The 18,158-nt window shown below is 36.2% G+C and overlaps 3 protein-coding genes across 3 annotated transcripts; 2 read left to right on the forward strand and 1 right to left on the reverse strand.

Annotated features, from left to right (window-relative positions):
• Positions 1-393: 393 nt before the first annotated feature.
• Positions 394-6,525, forward strand: LOC108694060. The gene is made up of 5 exons (XM_018203319.1): positions 394-808; positions 1,017-4,352; positions 5,003-5,844; positions 5,908-6,051; positions 6,288-6,525. Exons 1-5 carry the CDS (start codon positions 556-558, stop codon positions 6,513-6,515), a joined length of 4,803 nt encoding a protein of 1,600 aa, XP_018058808.1. The 5' UTR covers positions 394-555; the 3' UTR covers positions 6,516-6,525.
• Positions 6,526-8,142: 1,617 nt separating this feature from the next.
• Positions 8,143-11,377, forward strand: LOC108694061 (ralBP1-associated Eps domain-containing protein 1). The gene is made up of 5 exons (XM_018203321.1): positions 8,143-8,589; positions 9,113-10,394; positions 10,542-10,606; positions 10,742-10,952; positions 11,108-11,377. Exons 1-5 carry the CDS (start codon positions 8,416-8,418, stop codon positions 11,284-11,286), a joined length of 1,911 nt encoding a protein of 636 aa, XP_018058810.1. The 5' UTR covers positions 8,143-8,415; the 3' UTR covers positions 11,287-11,377.
• A 1,654-nt stretch (positions 11,378-13,031) lies between these two features.
• LOC108694062 (glyceraldehyde-3-phosphate dehydrogenase-like) lies at positions 13,032-17,451 on the reverse strand. Its single transcript, XM_018203322.1, has 5 exons — positions 17,392-17,451; positions 14,848-14,947; positions 14,533-14,772; positions 14,196-14,450; positions 13,032-14,116 (listed from the first exon to the last, which is right to left on the reverse strand). The coding sequence occupies exons 2-5, from the start codon at positions 14,926-14,928 to the stop codon at positions 13,688-13,690; spliced, it is 1,005 nt and encodes a 334-aa protein (XP_018058811.1). The 5' UTR covers positions 14,929-14,947; positions 17,392-17,451; the 3' UTR covers positions 13,032-13,687.
• Between the last annotated feature and the right edge of the window lie 707 nt (positions 17,452-18,158).

Genomic DNA, 18,158 nt, shown 5'->3' on the forward strand with positions numbered 1-18,158 from the left:
AGTCAATATTATTTTATATGTTAACTTTCTTTTTTTCTTTATTTAAAACATTATAGAATAAAAATAATGATATTTTTATAAATTAATAAAATTCTTTTTAATAAGAAGTTAAATGAGTTTCAATCAACAGCTGATACAGCGGCTATATTCATCTCGATTAGATAAACGACTATCACTATGAGTTCAAAAAAATATATATAAGGATTTTTTAATTATCATTATCTTAACTTTATTACATTTAATGTGATGCATTTTGGTGGCAATATATATTATCACAACAGCGTTATGGTCTTATTCAAGTAAATAATTATTTTTTCACAAAGTTAAATATAATACAATATCAACGCGAAGTTAATATGATGAAGTATATAATTTGACATGTGAATACGAAGAACGTAACCAATTGCTTCTAAGTTTGAATAATTCGTGATAAATATCTCAGATAATTGCATTGCGATATCGATAATATGAAAGATTCTATCGTTTAATAGAAGTTGCTAACATCGACTCGGAGACGGTGGAGGATTCAATTTTGATTTAAGGACCAAACAGATCATGCGCCCGACGGCCGCGCGTTCAAATCGATCGTCCGTACATCATCTCAAGTCATCCTCGATCCCAAGCCCATCGACAACGTCGTCCCTTTATCATCATCAACAGCAGCAGCAACAGCAAATTCTGTATGCTCCTGTCAGTAGCCCAATGGTGACTCTTCAATCGTGTGGAACAGCACTTCATCCTTCGTGCGTTTATCCGAACGTTCAGTCTCACGTTATTTCACCGAATTCCGCCCATTTACAACTTCAAGGTCTGAAAGATAGACTATAGTTAATACTCTAATCTTGTATATAAATCAGTTCCTTCTTTCTTTCTCCATTCTTCTTCTTGATTATATTTCATAAAACAGTCTTTCAGTAATAAAACGGCATTGAAAGTATATAGTAATAAAAAAATCGCAAATTTAACGATGTTATGTAAACCGAAAATGATAATTAAAATATTTTGCGCGAATACAGGTAAAAATAACCGATGGCACGCCAAGAACAAGCCGTCCCGCGGTCAACAATATTGTCAACAGCAGCAGCAGCAGCAGCAGCAGCAGCAACAGCAACAGCAACAGCAACAGCAACAGCAACTCTCGTACAATCCAAAACCTGTAGTACTTTTCGATCAACCACCTACCAGTGTTGCATCGATTCCTCCATCGACCACATCCTTTTTAGTAGCATCATCTACATTCACCCATGCTGGACCGTTGCACAATGAGCATTACAGTAACAATTCTGGAGTGACGCATCTATTACCGCAGCCCTTCAATTTTAAACCGCCCGATATGCAGACTCTCTGTCTCATCCAAGATCGACAGAACATTCAGCAACAGCAGCAGCAGCAACAGCAGCAGCAGCAGCAGCAGCAGCAACAACAACAACAGCATCCAATGCAGAATTCCTACTATAATATCTCGGCTACAAATACTTGCAGTCTGCAAACCGCCAACTCGTCTTTTCCGCTTGCCAATTCTTATACCAGCTTCAACAACAATCAATTTCCAGTAACAGTGCAGTCCTCTCCACTCTTTTCGAATCCGCCTGTTGGTTTAATGCTTGCACCACCACGAGGAGACAAACCTTCGTCCACATTAGATTTCACACCGTTCAAGCATAATGCAGACAAGACATCGAATGCCTGCGAGTCTCAAGTCATTCCAACCGGTCAGAGTGAGAATGGCTGGCCTTCTCAGACTGAAACGTTTTCGAAAAACGACACGCAAACTGTCACAGAAAATAACAGAAGCCTCGAGTCTGCCGAGTGTGCTTTGCAGAAATCTTTCTCTGTCGTCGCGAAGACGGACGAGGAACATTACTCTGATGAGTCTTCGAATAGCTTTGACTTCACCATCGAAGCCGAGAAAATGGTCTCTGCTTTGTGTAACACCACGTCTTCGAACGATTTAGGAAAGGAGGAATCGAAGCCTGGCAACAAGATTGATTCTATGTTGTTCAACGGTGCAGGCGACAATATGTCTAACAAGACGAACTGTTTTATAGATTTCTGCTCTGAATTCGAAAACAGAACGTCGATAGGCGTTCAAACGGATGATTTGAGTGTCGATAGATCGCAATATCCAGAGTTGATTCGAAAAACAGCTTATTGGGGATGCACTCAAGCTGAAAGTGTTCTCGATTCTGAAGATTTGCAAACGGATTCTAAACGGAGCTGGTTAACTTGTCTGTCATCTGCTACTAGGACGGCGATCACAAAATCCTCGACTTGCATTCCGGTCTTTGCGGGGGATCGAGTTTTTGCCGACGATCTCATAAACGCTCTTCTACGCATTAGCAATGGATGGCTGAGCCTTGATAATTATCTGAATAAACAGCATTTTCCTAATTTGCTGGACAGATTAGATCCTGAGTTGATCGCGCGCTTTCAAACATGGGAAGAGAGCACATGCGAATTACTGAAGCAAATAGTGCGGACTTTTCAGAAGTTTGGAGAAAATAAAGAGATGATGGATCAGAAACGCAACATGACATCGTCATTTCCAGGCGACGTGTCGCTTTATACAACTTACAATCTTTTCGTCCCACTGTTTTCGAGCTGTCTTTCTCAACAAAATCTTGGAAAATCTTCGCTGGAAAAACCATGCAGCGCGACATCGACATCGTTACCAACGAGCAGTCTGCGTAATTTTCGATACAATTCCAACTGTCAGCAGGAACAACAATCGATGAATCCTAAAGAAAGCAAATTGCGGAGCAAATGGACGATTACTGAGAATTTATCATCCATGATTAACACCACAAAGTCCATGCCGAACGTCTCCGTGTGTCACTCTGACATCAGCAGTCTGGGAAGTCATAAACTTCGCACGAAAGACGCATTATCTAAGAAATTTGATTTCACTCAGAAATCGCTGAACGCCGAATTTTGCCAGTTGAGAAACAAAGTAATGGAAAGCAGCGCGGATGCAATGAAAGATAGAAGACACGATTACACGCCGGAAGATAAACTTACGACATTAATCGATAACACCGAATCCATCCGATCTCAACATTCAGCAACGAACGCTCCTATGAGCTATAGCGGACTGTATGCGCGGAATTGTTTGTCCTTCACGTTTCCTTTATCCAGCCATTCAGACTCTTCATATTCGACTTCCAATTCAGGTGTTCCAACATATAGAGTCAGTTATCCCACTTTCGGGCCTTATCCTAATACCGATCCTAATATCAATTCGAGAAGCAGCAATAACACCGAACAGGTTTACGGAGTTAAAAACGCAAATATCAATCCGGTTTATGTCAAATCACAAACTGAGCAATTAGAACTCCCGGCTGTACCTAGAAATAAAGTGATTCTGCTCAGTCAGATCGAGCCACGAACATTCGATAAAGAATCCGAGGAAATGGCAGCCAACTTGTCGGCTTGGTTCGCCAGCATGCGAAACGCACAGCCTTCAGCGGCCACGTCAACCTTTGAGGAGCCAAGGACGAACGAGAACTCGGCACCGCGATTATTCATTCAGGAGATGCCCAAGTATTCGATGATTATAGCCAAGCAACCGCAGTTTGATGCAAATCGGCAGTTCCAGGCGTTGCAAAATCTGCCGAACATCCAGAGCACACCTTGGGCCGCTGGCAACTTCATCGGCAATCGTTTCCATGCGCAACAAGCGCCTGAAGAGTATGATAGCTCTGAAGACGTGCGAGTGTACATGAAACCGGGTAGCTATAATGTTCCTAAGAAGAGACATCAAAGAAGACCCAATCGTCGATCAAGCAATAGCACATCTCGCAATGTACACGCGAGCAATCATCACAATATGTGCGGTAATAATGGAAAAAGCGTATCGATACCAGCATCATCGACGCCTCTATCTCACACGAACGCGACAACCTTGTCCACCAACATCGGCAATACCACGCTTATAAAGACTTCGTTCCCGCCAGCTTCGCAATTACCCGTGCCTCTATTCAATCTTGAGGGTTCACCTAGAATCTTGAAACGTACAGAATCTTTGTCGCAGGACACTCGTCAGGACGTCACCTGGAAAGCAGCGTGCGCCTCAGCTGAGATACTTCTTGAAGCCCTTAACATAAAGGACTGTGGTAATACGTCTAAAAACGTCAATTGCAACGATAGTAACAGCGAGAAAGAAGATAAAAACGAAGATCCTGCTGAAGCATTAACAATCGTGTCGCAGCAGAGTGATCCGAAATCATTGAAGCATGATAACACTGACTGTGCGTCTTCTTATGAAGCCTCAGAGGATGATTCGGAATCTACGTACAGACTATCGCCTAGCATGAGTGTAGTTTCAATGTCTCAATCGCGCGAGGATGAGAATGGTAAAGAACTTTATAAAATAAATTTTTTAGATAATTCTAGTGAAAATTTTTCTCAGAATTTTTCATAAACTTTTTTAAATTATTTAAATTTCTAAATTTTATAACTTTATAACTACTTTATAACTTTTCAGAAAATTTTTCAGTTTTTTACAAACATTTTTTTTTACAAAAAATTGAAACTTTTCAGAAGAACTGACAAAGTCTATACATCTTATCTAGAATTCTTCATGCTTCAGTGAAATATTCTAAGATTTTTTTATTTCTGTAATTTCTGATAAAATCTTATAAAATCTGAAAAAAATTAAGTTTACTTTTTAAAAAATTAGAAAGATCTAAGAAACCCTTGAATATTTCAGAATTCACATATATGAAAAATATCAAGAAAAAAAATGTAGACTTCTCTAAAAAAAAAGTTCCAATTCCAATATTAAAATTCTGAGAAAAGTTTTCGCCAGAGAAAGAACTAATTAACACTACTTTATTAGAGTAAAGAGTAAAATTATATTGAAATAATAAACTTTCTCGCGAGGATTTCACGTGTATTTCGTTACTCGGATTATCGAAACTACTTAAAAATGTCTCGCGATCTTTTTGCAGGTGGTACCTAGTAATAAGCAAAACAATCCTTTTCTAAAAAGCATGTTCAACAGCTCTCGGTATCAAGACCAATGTGAAAACGGATTCCTGGCTGATCAGGACTCTCAATAACGTGAGTATCGTCGGTAAGCAGAAGCGACATAGGGACGTAGATCGACGAAGTTTAGAGTCTTCGAATAGCTCGGAAATTGACATAAAACCGGACCAACTTGCATCGTCGTTAACCACGGATGCAGATATAAAGACTCATGTGACAATCATCAATAGCGAATATCCAGCGATCTTCTCTCGTGAACGTGTCTCTAGTTCTTTCGCGAAGAATGACGAAACATCGACAAAAGAATTGGAAAGTCATGTCGGAAGAGCCACGTATTCTGAAACGGTACGAAGATCCATGAAAACAAACAATCTACACCTTGAAAAGAAAGAACCGCTGAAGTCGTGCGCGACCAATTCATCGGTAACTACCGTAATACCAATTCCTGGCCGCAAGTGTCAGAGGAACGACCCCGTACAATCCTATCAACTTCTACACAAATCACGAAAATCAACCGACAAGAAAACGATGAAAAATGCGGACAGCAACGATTTGCAATTGGAGGAGGGATCGTGCATGAAAGTCGGCACTGTCAGGGTAAATAATATGTCAACTACCATGAAAACAAATCATGGAAAGAAAAAGGATATGGAACATTTGGAAGGCAAGTGCGCCAGCAAATCGAGCGATCGTGGCTGGACTGTGTGGTGTAGTTCCAGGAGAAAACAGAGTCTCAGTCCTCTGATATTCAATAAGTTAGAGACAATTCATCGAACTATCTGGCAGATGGACGAGGCGAAGATCATCAAATATACACTCTCATACGATAATAAGGACCAGTCTTCTTCCGCACTAATAGTTAGTTTCAGAGAAAAAAAAGCAATATATATATTTGATGAAATAATTTTTTTTTATTTTCAGATGGAAGATTACTGCAAGATTGTTAAGAGTCCAATGTTTCTTGAGCTTATCGAGTACAAACTGAAAAATCGGATTTATCATAAAGTCGAACACGCTGTACAAGATTTTCGTCGCATTATTAACAACGCGAAATTAGATCATCAGGTAAAAAATAGACAATTTTTTGTATCCAATTTTTTTATTTTCTTAATTATCATATAAAAATCATATGATGCAATAAATCGATACCTTTGAAATTGCATCATTTAATTTTCACAAGATTGAATGTAATATTTGAATTTTTAAAAAGAAATTTAATTTCGAAAGGTGAATTTTTCTCGATTTTGTTTAATTTGCATAGATTTCAATTAGAGTATCAGAAAACAAATGTTTTTTTGCAGCACGATGATGAACAAATAAAGAAGATTGAGGTGCTTTCAAAGAAATTGGAGGACTTACTCGAAGAACATTTCGGCAATTTGGACTTTGACAATATTACCGGCAGTCCGGGAGAAGATTCATCTATGCAGCTGCGATTTAAGACGTCTGGACAGAAATTGATTGCCGGACGCTACGATAGCACGAAGAAAAGTATATCGATCATTGCGGAGGATTCTTCGCTCTATTGACTGTTGCTTTTCGTCGAAATGAAAAAACTCAAAATTAAATTATTTTAGTAGCAAAAGTAACGTTTTTTACAGAACATTGTGCGTAAGAACTTTTTCTAGTCACGAGCCATTTTGTATGATTAATGATGTCGTAGGTGTTTTCTTTTTTCCATTCTCAAAAATCGGAATCGCTGTCCGATGACTATAAACTACTCGTTTAATTTTTCTCTCTCCGAATGATTTTATTAATTATGGAAAATACGCGTGTGTTCTGTCTGCTGATAACAATCTTAATTTCATAGCGATATCTTAGTAAAGGAAGAAAAACTGTATTAAATGCGAGCAATCATCGGACAGTATCGAATTTATTTTTATATGAAAAAGAAAGTAGTGTGCGATAGCAAAGTATCAGCGATATAATATAATTTCCACGTTCATTGTTACGGCTATTACTTATAAAACAATTCGATCTTTTAACTTCGATGCTCACGTTCAGCATCGAAGTTAAATTAGTTATATCGTTAGATCAGAGTGATATGAATCGTAAAATATATTTCGCTGACCAATCTGAATTAATATTATTGTCTAAATTTTTTTCTAAGTCTTTTATTTGCAATCTAGTGTGTAAGTAAAATTAATGAAAGTATCATATAAATATTAAGCAAAATATGGAAAGTATTATACAGATTTTACTTCACGAAGCTCAGCAGTTCGTTTTCGAGATTCGAGATTTAAGTAATGAAGCTGAAGCTTAAAGATTTTAGTCCATTTTCTTTTATTATTTCAAAAATATCAATTTTTTATTTGTGTCATTTTTTTTATTAACAATATGTCCAGGCCGACAATTAAGAAAATTTGGTTACAAAGTTTTGTATTTATCAATTTATTATATAGTGATTTATATAGAACTCTGTAGTAGTTAATGTATATTTAAAAAAACAAACTCTGGAATTAATTACATTTTATTAAGACTGTTTTCATCACTTCCCATTCTTCTTGGCTTTATTATTCAATGAATAATAAAGATATACAAAACAAGTTTTCTAAAAGGAAAGTAGCCAAATATCAAAAGATTTTCGATTAGTGAAGATCGCTTTATTGATTACCTGGGAAAATTTATTCACGGAAAGATGCGCGATCATTGTGATATATTTTCGAAAAATATATCACAATGATCGCGCATCTTTCCTTGAAGCTTGCATCAAAGCTAAAGGTGGCTATTTTGATGTTAATTATTATTTTTAGTATTATTTAATAAGATTTTATTACAACAATCTAGAGTTTGTTTTTTTTTTAATATTAATTACTAATGTTTTATTAAACACAGAACTTTGCGGTCAAACTTTCTTTTATCATCAGAGTTGGTAAAGCTAATGTTTTTTTTTTAAGATAATGTGTTTCTTCTTAAATATGTTTTAATGCTTCAAATATGTTTGAAACAGTATTATAACAAAAACATATTTAAAACATATTAAAAACATTAATTAAGCATGTTTTAAACTATTTAAACATGTTTTTTATCAACCCTGTTTATCACTCTATAAAATTCATATCTATCATATCTATCATAAATACGAAGTTACTACGCACGCACCACTGCTTAGAAGAAGTTGACACTTCTTACGGGGCAAGTTAGTCGACACGGATTATGGTAATGTCAAACATCACGAACATCACGATCGCGCCAGCCAGTCAGCCGGAGATAGCGATAATCACGTTAAACGGAGTTGCAGGCGACTAGCGAACGTTCCTTGGGTTCTTCAGCGGAGAGAAATGCAACCGCTGCAGATCCCCGAGAAGCAGAACGTGAAGCAGATTCGCGAGTGAGCGCTGTGAGAGAAGGAAAGCGATCCGCTCCGGGACAAACGAGGTCCGAGGACGAGCACCGTTCTCGGTCGCGCGAACGCGCCAAGCTGTCAAGATGGATTGGGAGTTATTGACAATGGCGAGTCTGCATCTGACCGCGACCGAGCACCGTTATTACGGCGACATATTCATCTATTGCTGTGAGAACGCGGACAGCGACAGCGTTCCCGTGATTAAAGTCGCCGAGTTGTTACGTTCGGCCAATCTGCCGCGGGACATCACGATGAAGGTGAGCTCCATGGCATGATGGAAGTGCGATATTGACGTTTTCTTGATATCGACGTAACATCGTAACAGACTTCATCTCAGTATTCGAGAGCTTCTTGTATCAGTGATATATATGCAGATGGACAAACTAAACATTAGGGTCCGCTTGTAGAGGTTATGTCGTAGCGGCTGAACTGAATTAATTCGTCGATGGAAAATATCATTACTTTTGCTTTTCATAATCAATTATAGCTGGCTGTAGCTTTGCGAGGATTCTTTCTGTACAATACAGATCTTCAAGGGATGTCTTAAGGATGTCTAAATATGTCTCTATGTTCTTTGAACATCTTAAAAATTATGTGTTTCTTGTAATGTAATTGTAATGTACGTTAGTTGTAATGGAAAGTAAGCTGCTATCGTTGCTATTAGATATTTGTTGGAATGGAAGATAAAGAAAAAAGAAAGAAGAAAGTATTCCGTAGAAACTCGGTTGTGTATGGCTATATATTTGTTAACATCAAGTATATATTTTTTTCTGCTTGTAGATCTTGGACATCTGCATGGGAACCAAAGGTAACACGCATCTGGGCAAGAAGCAATTCTATGCAGTGTTGAAACTCATTGCAGTCCATCAGGCTGGTCTGGAAGTCTCCAGAGATATGATAACTGCATCTTTGGATGTTATTACTTTGCCAAGATTTACGTGGCCAACCTCCGGTGAAGAGGAAGGTAGAAGGAGTCCAGACATAACTAGAGGAGCAAAAAGTAGACATCATGCTCCTGAGAGCACTACCGAAAGTGAAAGCGAAGCAGAATCCCCACGTGAGACTGGTGGTAGCACAGATTCTCCTACACCAACGAACAGCGTGACTCAAGAAAGAAATGACGGTATGCTGGGTGGCGAGACAATTTTGGATTCTGTTTCCGGAGGTTGGCAAGGCTTATTAGTTTCTGAAGAGCAGAGACAACTGTTAGGTACTGAAGAGGAGAGCTCGGAGCGTCACAGCAGCGACGAAGGTGACGGGGAAGGTGATGGCTCTGGTTTTCCACCGGAGGAAGTATGGATTATCAGCGACGAGCAACGTGATTATTACGCTGCGCAATTCGCGCAGCTGCAGCCTGATCCGGAGGGTCTTCTAGCCGGGCCTGTAGCCAGAACGTTTTTCGAAAAATCACGGCTTCCTGTTTCAGAGTTACGACGTATTTGGCAGCTCGCGGATGTCACGAGGGACGGGGCGCTCAGTTTACAAGAATTCTATGTGGCTATGCATCTCGTCGTACTGAGGAGGAACCATGTGCCTCTGCCCGACGTTTTACCTCCGTCCTTGTCGATCTTGTTAGTTATGCAAACAGCAACAACTGCCGCGCCGCAAATCCCATCGGCGACAACTGCTCAAAAATCACCACCGAACTCCGCAAACGCTCGCGAGAAGAATAGGGAATGGACAAAGTTCGTGGACTCGCCAACTGGAGCGAGCAGCTCCTCAGTCACTAGTCCAGGATTGCAGCTAGTGAATTTCGATTTCCAAAAATCAGCCGTCGAACGCGACCCGAAGATTTTGCATCCAGTACCGTTGCGCTTAACACCTGAAGCAGCGATTCTTGCTTCGGGTGCTAACGGTAGCAGTAGCAGCTGCGCAACCTTGGGAGATGACGATTTGCAACACTCTGCAGCGTCATTAGTGCAACGACCTCTCGCAAAGAAACCATCTGCAGCTCCCGAAGATGCTGTCATCGTAACTCCTAAAAAGGAACCACCACCTCCACCGCCTCCCAGACCGTACAGAACACATGCGCGCAGTTCTAGTCTCGATCTTAATAAATTAGGTATATATATATATATATATATATGTATATATATATATACACACACACACACACACATATATATATATATATATTGTCCAGACTTCACGATATTACAATTATGAAATAATTCTAAGTCTTATGTTATGAATTTACATATTTTGATAGGAAAAAATGGTCAAAGTTTTCTTGGAGCGCCGCCGCTTGTACCACCTAGAATCTCTCCAGGAATTGTGAGTTTCTTGTATATGACAAAATTTTCTTATATCTTTTTAAAGAGTTGAATACTTTATTCTACTTATAAAAAATATAACTTTTTTTATAACGTTTTTTAAGTCAGGGATTATAATGATTCGTTTTTGCTGCAGACTTCGCCTCGTAAATTGGTCGGCCAAAGGAGCGAGGGTGAAGGACAAAGAACGTTAAGCGAAAGTCAAGCTTTTGTCGCCGACTTTTCTCATTTTTCTCCTAAGAGTGAACTGCCTGAAAATACGTTATCTATAGAAAACACGATACCACAATCTCAACAATTCACTGGAGTTTGTGGAGCATTTCATATTTATAGAAAACCAAGTCCAAGTAAGAAATTATCTCATTATTTATAAGTTTAAATATATGATTTTTTTTAAGTATTAAAGATACTTCTAAAATAGATGCTTCAAGCTATTTTTTCAATCGCATCTTTATTTTCCGAAATTATTATATGCTTAATAATTAAAATATAATCCTAACAGAACGAGATGGTGGCGAAGAAGAGAATAAGAATGAAGAGGATGAAAAGAGGTTAACCTTACAAGAATTAAGGGAAAAGAATGCGGAACTACGCTTAGTTTGCGAAGAATTGACACGTGAATTGGCTAGCGCACTCCAAGAACGTATAAATCTGCGTGCAAAACTTTTACTCTTGACTTGATGTGATTATTGTTCGCTGTCATTTATTTGCTCGAAGTTACGAGATATTATATCTCTTCAAATCATTGTAAACACATATATTTAATACGTTATGCTAGTCTAGAATTCTTCTTTTCCCAATGAAATATTCATTCACATTCATAACGATCAATATAGACAGACAGATACGGCAGGAGACGCGATTTACAAAAAGAAATATTGCATAGATATTTTATATTTGAGATTGAAAGAATGACTATGCATAAATTATGGATCATGTATATACAAAACTAAGATTACGATCTCTAAATTGATATATAACAAATTGCTTTCGTCAAGTTTTTCTAGCTATTGTTCACATTTATATGTAAAAAAGTGTTAAAATGTTCACTCTAATTTAAAGCGAATTCCTCCCTGTGATTTACTGACTTGTATACTATATTTTGCATTGGAATTTCCTTTTTTATCGCTATGAATTTATATATATTTCCAGCATACCGCGCATACAAATGCATCTATCATATCGTTCTATCTGAGTATAGATATTTGAAATTTCTGATTGTGATTTCTATGCGCAAAAACTTGTTAACTTTGTTAATTTTATAGGATTATATATTTCATATTCTTCTGTAAACTGATGAATTTCTTCTAAAGAGCTTTATTCATCGTAAATGAAACTATAATATGTATTTTGAATTGTATTTGTAAAAACGAATAAGTTATATTTATTGTTTGTAACAAAATCGAATTGTATTTCGAATTGAATTTTCGTATTATATAAAATTTTTACGAAAAAATGACATTGACTGAAAAATGGAATAATCAGGATTGTTACGAAGTTATATTTTATTCCATGATAACAAGTACCTATAAAATGCCTGTTAAACGTTGAAGATATATAGAAAAAAGTGGAATCTGCAGGAACAGAATACTTCAAAAATAAATTTATATAGATATATGATGCTCATAATCAATTTACGTTGAATCGATTTTGGTGTAGCAATTCTTTGAAATGATTATAGCAATTCCTATTATTGCTGTAAGTTGATGCAAATTAAGATCTGAGAAGAATATAGATCTATCAAAATCACGTCCGCAAAAATTATTCGATAAAAATCGAATTAATATAATAATTGTCATTCATAACATCTAATAATAGCAGCGATTACTCAATAGATATAGAATTGCTTTATAGAAAAAATTACTATTATTTAAATAAAATTTTCTAATTCCTTGCTCTTTAAAATTTTGGTCTTAAAAAAAATTAAATTCTCGATTAAAATTCAATCTCCGCGGCTCAGCTCTATATAAATCTCAGCGCATTATTTATAAATCGCTATTTTTATCCAATTAAATATATATTCATTCCTGATTAACGTTAAGATCTTCATTACATTTTCCAAATTTTCACTTTATTTTCTTATAAATAGCGGATAAATAAATTTGCCAAGCGACCGTCGTTACTATAAATAACTCTTTGTGCCATATAATGAAATTTTGAAATATATATATATTGTAATCAATAATCGTCTTGTCAAATATTACGAGACTTAGAAATAAAGCTTGAAAAATCAACGAGTCATGCAACAAAGATTTTTTTGTAACTATATAATAGATATTGTGTAAAAATTATAAAAAATTAATACTTATATCAGAATTGTCTCTAATTTATTGTCTGCAATCCTATAAAAAAGAAATGTAATGATACTATAATGTAGATACATATACAGAAGTGTCTGTCAAGTATGAATAAAAAACTACTTTAGTTTCATAACAATTTTTATTGATGTCATTGTGTGAATGGAAAAATATTATGCAGAAGAAAAAAATTAGAAATACTTGTAACACATTTCTTGAATATGAACGAATGAATGATGCAAATTGAGTATTGCAACTGCAATTCTACAAATACAGTAAAACTTTCGTGGTGATGTACTACTATGATTAAATTCGATGAATAAAATCGCGATAATAAATTTAATCAGAACAGAATCAAAATATCATCCTATTATCATACATACTTCTGATTTAACGTTTATTTTGTTACTGCAGGCTCTATTATATAACATTCAAGTTAGAATATTTATTGGCAAATTGATTATAATAATAACGAGATAAATACGTAGATTAGATATAAACACTATATATAGAGCCTGACACTATACATAGAGTCTTATTTGTCATATTTCAATCACCGACGAATAGATATTAAGCTAAAATTCTATTAATTGTGCGAGAAAGAACGTACGTTCTAACATCCTTTATATTTTGGATAGATTCCTGCTAGAAGTTAATAATGACGCCAATTAATACAGTGTTTCTTACATCAGCTTTTTTTACAATGATATGCTCCACACAGTAACTTCGTACGGCGAGGCCGGAGTTAGGAAGATGCAGATGAACAATCAACTTCTGAATATTATTTAGTTTTCCTTGCTTTGCATGAACTTGATCAAGTCGATAACTCGGCAAGAATAACCGTACTCGTTGTCATACCACGCGATCAGCTTCACGAAGTTATCGTTTAGAGAAATGCCAGCCTTGGCATCGAAGATAGCGGAGTGGCTGTCACCAATGAAATCGGAAGAGACAATGTCGTCCTCAGTGTAGCCCATAATACCCTTCATAGAACCTTCAGCAACTTCCTTCATTTTGGCTTTGATAACATCATAGGAGGCGGACTTGCCGAGTCGGACCGTCAAGTCAACCACGGACACATTGTGCACGGGTACACGGAAGGCCATGCCAGTAAGCTTCCCTTTGAGAGAGGGAATGACCTTGCCAACTGCCTTGGCAGCTCCAGTTGAAGCGGGAATAATATTTTGTGCTGCACCACGGCCGTCACGCCATAGCTGTTATTGAAAAAGCATAATAAATGTGTTATATAATAATAATCTCGAATGATCTTTCTTGTTAATGCATGATATACACCTTGCTTGAAGGTGCGTCAACGGTTTTCTGAGTGGCTGTAATCGCATGTACAGTCGTCATGAGGCCCTCGACGATCTCAAAGTTGTCGTGGACCACCTTGGCGAGAGGTGCTAAGCAGTTTGTAGTGCACGAAGCGTTGGAGATAATATTGAAGCTTGGATCGTAAGCTTCCAAGTTCACACCGACGACGAACATCGGCGCATCAGCTGATGGGGCGGTGATGATGACCTTTTTGGCGCCGCCTCCCAAGTGAGCCTGTAAATGCATAAAAAAAAAAAAAAACATTAAGATGTATTAGAGAATTCTATTCTGGAAGTATGAATTTTGTTTCACGTACGGATGCTTTCTCGATGGTCGTGAACACGCCAGTCGATTCGACGATGTACTCAGCGTCAGCCTTCGCCCATGGGATTGCCTTCGCTTCGCGCTCGTTGAAGACAGCGATCTTGTTTCCGTTTACAACCAGATAGTTGTCTTCGGCTTTGACTTCTCCCTTGAACCTGCCGTGGGTGGAATCATACTTGAACATGTAGACCATGTAATCGAGACCGATGAAGGGGTCATTGATAGCGACGACCTGATTGACAGAGATCTCAAATTAGTAAAACAAATATGACCTGGCTAATTTTGTGCAACTGTCTTCCTTTCATACCTGACCACCAGGGCGGTCCAGGGAAGCCCTCAGCACGAGACGGCCGATACGACCAAATCCGTTAATTCCGATTTTGCTCATGTTGTCGTCTTGATTGCAACTGGAAAATTGGGCAAGAACGTTACAAGACGCTATGCAACGACTATGCGCTCTCCGCGTTATTGCAATCAACGAAATCGGCGGAGTCGTGTGAAATATATGCGAGAGAATCAGTCTCATCATTAAGAATTATTATAATAAATTATTGGACGTTAGGTTAGAAATAGATGTGTGACGTATGGTGATCCATTATTTGCTTCTCCGCCATTTTCAGAACATCAATCACGATTCAAGGATACTTATAAATATCGCATTCGTGAAAGTTGATATTGATCGCATAGACGCAACTGAAAACTATCAATGCTTTATTTATTGTATCTATTAGTTTATTTTGTTTTATTCGAACATCATGCTAGAGAAAAGTGTTTCGCATTATCAGTATTCTATATAAGATTGGATTTGTCACCAATGGACAAATTAAAAAAATCTTTCCCGTGTATTATTTATTGCTAAAAATACAATGGAGTTATAAATGTAATGCAACGGAATTGTCGGAGTTATAAATGTAACGAATTTATCACAGAGATTCACAGATGCTTATATAATTTTACGTAAACATAATTTACGTAAACATAATTTAGTCTTGAATGTATCTTTGAAAATATAGTTGAGATGAGAACAGGCTTGGCATAAGCCTCGACAGCACGATGTATGATTGGGCACCGGCGAATCTTATAGGTCAGGCAAGGTTAAAGGGGTGTGTCTCGAGTTCCTCGACATCCCGGCGTCCCTGAAAATGATTCTGACCTTGCATGCGTGAGATTATCGGATCGGTGGTTCGATAAAACTGACGTAAATCATCGCGCATCGCGATGCAATATCATGCAATTGCATTCCTGACATATGTAATTTACATCAAGGGAAATCTATTCGGACTTTTAACAATTTTGAGCTTCAAGCCAACTAAGTCTCAATTAATTATTTAATCGATGCAATATTTAACAAAAATTGAATTATTACTTTTTCTTCTTGGTACATGGAAGAAAGAGAAAAAATTAGATTAGAGAATAAATAAAAAAAGTTCGGTTATAAAAATTAATCACCAATTGAGTTAATCGAAATTTAGTCGAAACTATTTTTATTATTCAAATAGAAGTCGAAAATTATGATATTTATAATTTTGCGCAATCAATTTTTTATTTAACAAAAGCGTAACCTATTTTTATAACTAATATTGCAACTAAATTTTAATTGTATTTGAGAGAAATTATAGAGATGGTTTAATATTTATTTATATAATTAAAAACAAACCGGTTTTTCTGTCACAGATATTAGTTTAAAAACTTCCTTTTTATAACAAGAGATGCCAAATTTTATTCTTAAATAATTATATTATTACATATTATTATTTGAGATTCAAAATCACGTTACATTTAAAAAAATAATTCCTAATAAGTTTGTGAAATATAACTAATTAAAAATATATGCCTGAAGATAGAAGTATAGCTGGATAAATAGTTACACTTAATAAATAAGAAACTACCAAATCGTATGAAATAAATTCTATATAATATTTAACAGTTCAACAGTTAAAATAGAAAATTTTTAATCAAAATCGTACAAAATCAATGATATAATAATGCAGTACATTTAATGCACATAACGATAATTAATTAATTTTATAGGATTAATGCTTGTTAATTGTGGATTTTCATCAATATAGATCAACTTTAATATCATTTATCTTATATACTCTTTATTTTTTCTAATCTAATTCTTAAAAGAAAGTTGAACCGATATTAAAGTTAAATCTACATTAGCGAAAGCAGATAGAAAGGGATGATATTAAAACAGTTCAATTTTATACTTATATCATAAATAATTTATATATCTTAAATTACATTGATTCCACTCAATGACTGAATAATTTTTTGAAATTATGTTCAAGACTGTCTTAAATATAAGCTCAAATGCCGTTCCAACAATACTCTGTTAAAGTATACCTCCTAGTTTACACGTGATATGTCTCTTATTACATTGTAATCAGACGTTAGTATAATCATGTAATTGTTAAGCGATAATATTGATCGCATAGAACCGTCTAACGATCGTTACCACGTCATCAAAATGAATTCTGTTGAATTTCAACGCGAGCATCATGGATGGCAAGAAAAAGGTATCACACCATCCGGGCGTTACATCATCTCCTCGACTTTGCCACATCGCGTTTCTCGAAGGCTTCTTTGCAGAAATACAGTCGAAATATTCTGCAACTGCCGCGATAGCAAATACTGGTCCAACCGACGTCACGAGAAATGGCCGGTTCGACTTACGCCGTGGAATGGCAGACGCGATTTGCGGTTACGTGTCACATGTAATATTCGGGTCAAAAAATGATGGGCGAACGAACAATTAGCAACGGATGATGATAATGGATTCACTAGGAGTAGGGAGACAAAGAAAGAGATAAAATGGAAGTATACTTCGAGTAGAAACGATACTCACTGCGTACCGAAAAACCAGTTCCACTCGCTCCGGCTACTAACGACGTAGTGTCACTTGAAGGGCACGGATGCGATAATATAAAAAACGGTGCTTCGTGTCTAGTCGCCGATGCTCGGAAACCCACGTGACTTGATTATCGATTGTTGACGCGCCGCGAAGTTTAACTGGATACCATATCGTGTATTGTCAGTATCAATAGAAGTTTTTAATAATAGTTTTTTATAATAGTTTTTAATAATAATTTTTTAACTTTTTTGATTCTTTCAAATCTATTTGCCGCTGAATCTATTTATTATTAATGCGATAAATATCGATAATTAAGTGTTATGCCTGTTTTTTAATGTAAATTAATTTTAATCTCGGTTTTAACTTACTCTTCATCTTTTTCTAATTAGACATTGATAAAAAGCAGAAGCTATTGCTTATTTATCACTTTGATAAATAGAGTCTCTTCAGTGGCAAATAGACCCGAAAAAAATCGAGAGTTAAATTACTTTGAAAAAAATCTTAGGATTGAAAAAAGATAGAATTCGTTAAACCGAGATTAAAATTAAACTACAATTGGTAGAAATGAGCATTGAAGCTTAAAAAAAAAAATACATACACACACACACACACACACACACACACACACACATATCTTTTTTTAATAATAAATCTTTTCAGACCCGAAGATTTATAAAAATTCGTAATAGATTTCAGAATAGCATTCTAATATTTTAATTTAGTATAATTTTAATATTTTATTTTAGTATAATAATTAAAAT

The sequence above is a fragment of the Atta colombica genome, unplaced genomic scaffold, assembly GCF_001594045.1.
Source record: "Atta colombica isolate Treedump-2 unplaced genomic scaffold, Acol1.0 scaffold112, whole genome shotgun sequence".
NCBI lineage: Eukaryota > Metazoa > Arthropoda > Insecta > Hymenoptera > Formicidae > Atta > Atta colombica.

Coding starts and splice junctions, on each gene's coding strand:
- LOC108694060 (XM_018203319.1), top strand. CDS start 556: ATGCGCCCGACGGCCGCGCGTTCAAATCGATCGTCCGTACATCATCTC. Junction 809..1,016: donor CGCCCATTTACAACTTCAAG/GTCTGAAAGATA, acceptor GCGCGAATACAG/GTAAAAATAACCGATGGCAC. Junction 4,353..5,002: donor ATCGCGCGAGGATGAGAATG/GTAAAGAACTTT, acceptor CATGTTCAACAG/CTCTCGGTATCAAGACCAAT.
- LOC108694061 (XM_018203321.1), top strand. CDS start 8,416: ATGGATTGGGAGTTATTGACAATGGCGAGTCTGCATCTGACCGCGACC. Junction 10,395..10,541: donor TCTCGATCTTAATAAATTAG/GTATATATATAT, acceptor ATATTTTGATAG/GAAAAAATGGTCAAAGTTTT. Junction 10,953..11,107: donor TTATAGAAAACCAAGTCCAA/GTAAGAAATTAT, acceptor TAATCCTAACAG/AACGAGATGGTGGCGAAGAA.
- LOC108694062 (XM_018203322.1), bottom strand. CDS start 14,928: ATGAGCAAAATCGGAATTAACGGATTTGGTCGTATCGGCCGTCTCGTG. Junction 14,773..14,847: donor TGGACCGCCCTGGTGGTCAG/GTATGAAAGGAA, acceptor TCTGTCAATCAG/GTCGTCGCTATCAATGACCC. Junction 14,117..14,195: donor TTGACGCACCTTCAAGCAAG/GTGTATATCATG, acceptor TTTCAATAACAG/CTATGGCGTGACGGCCGTGG.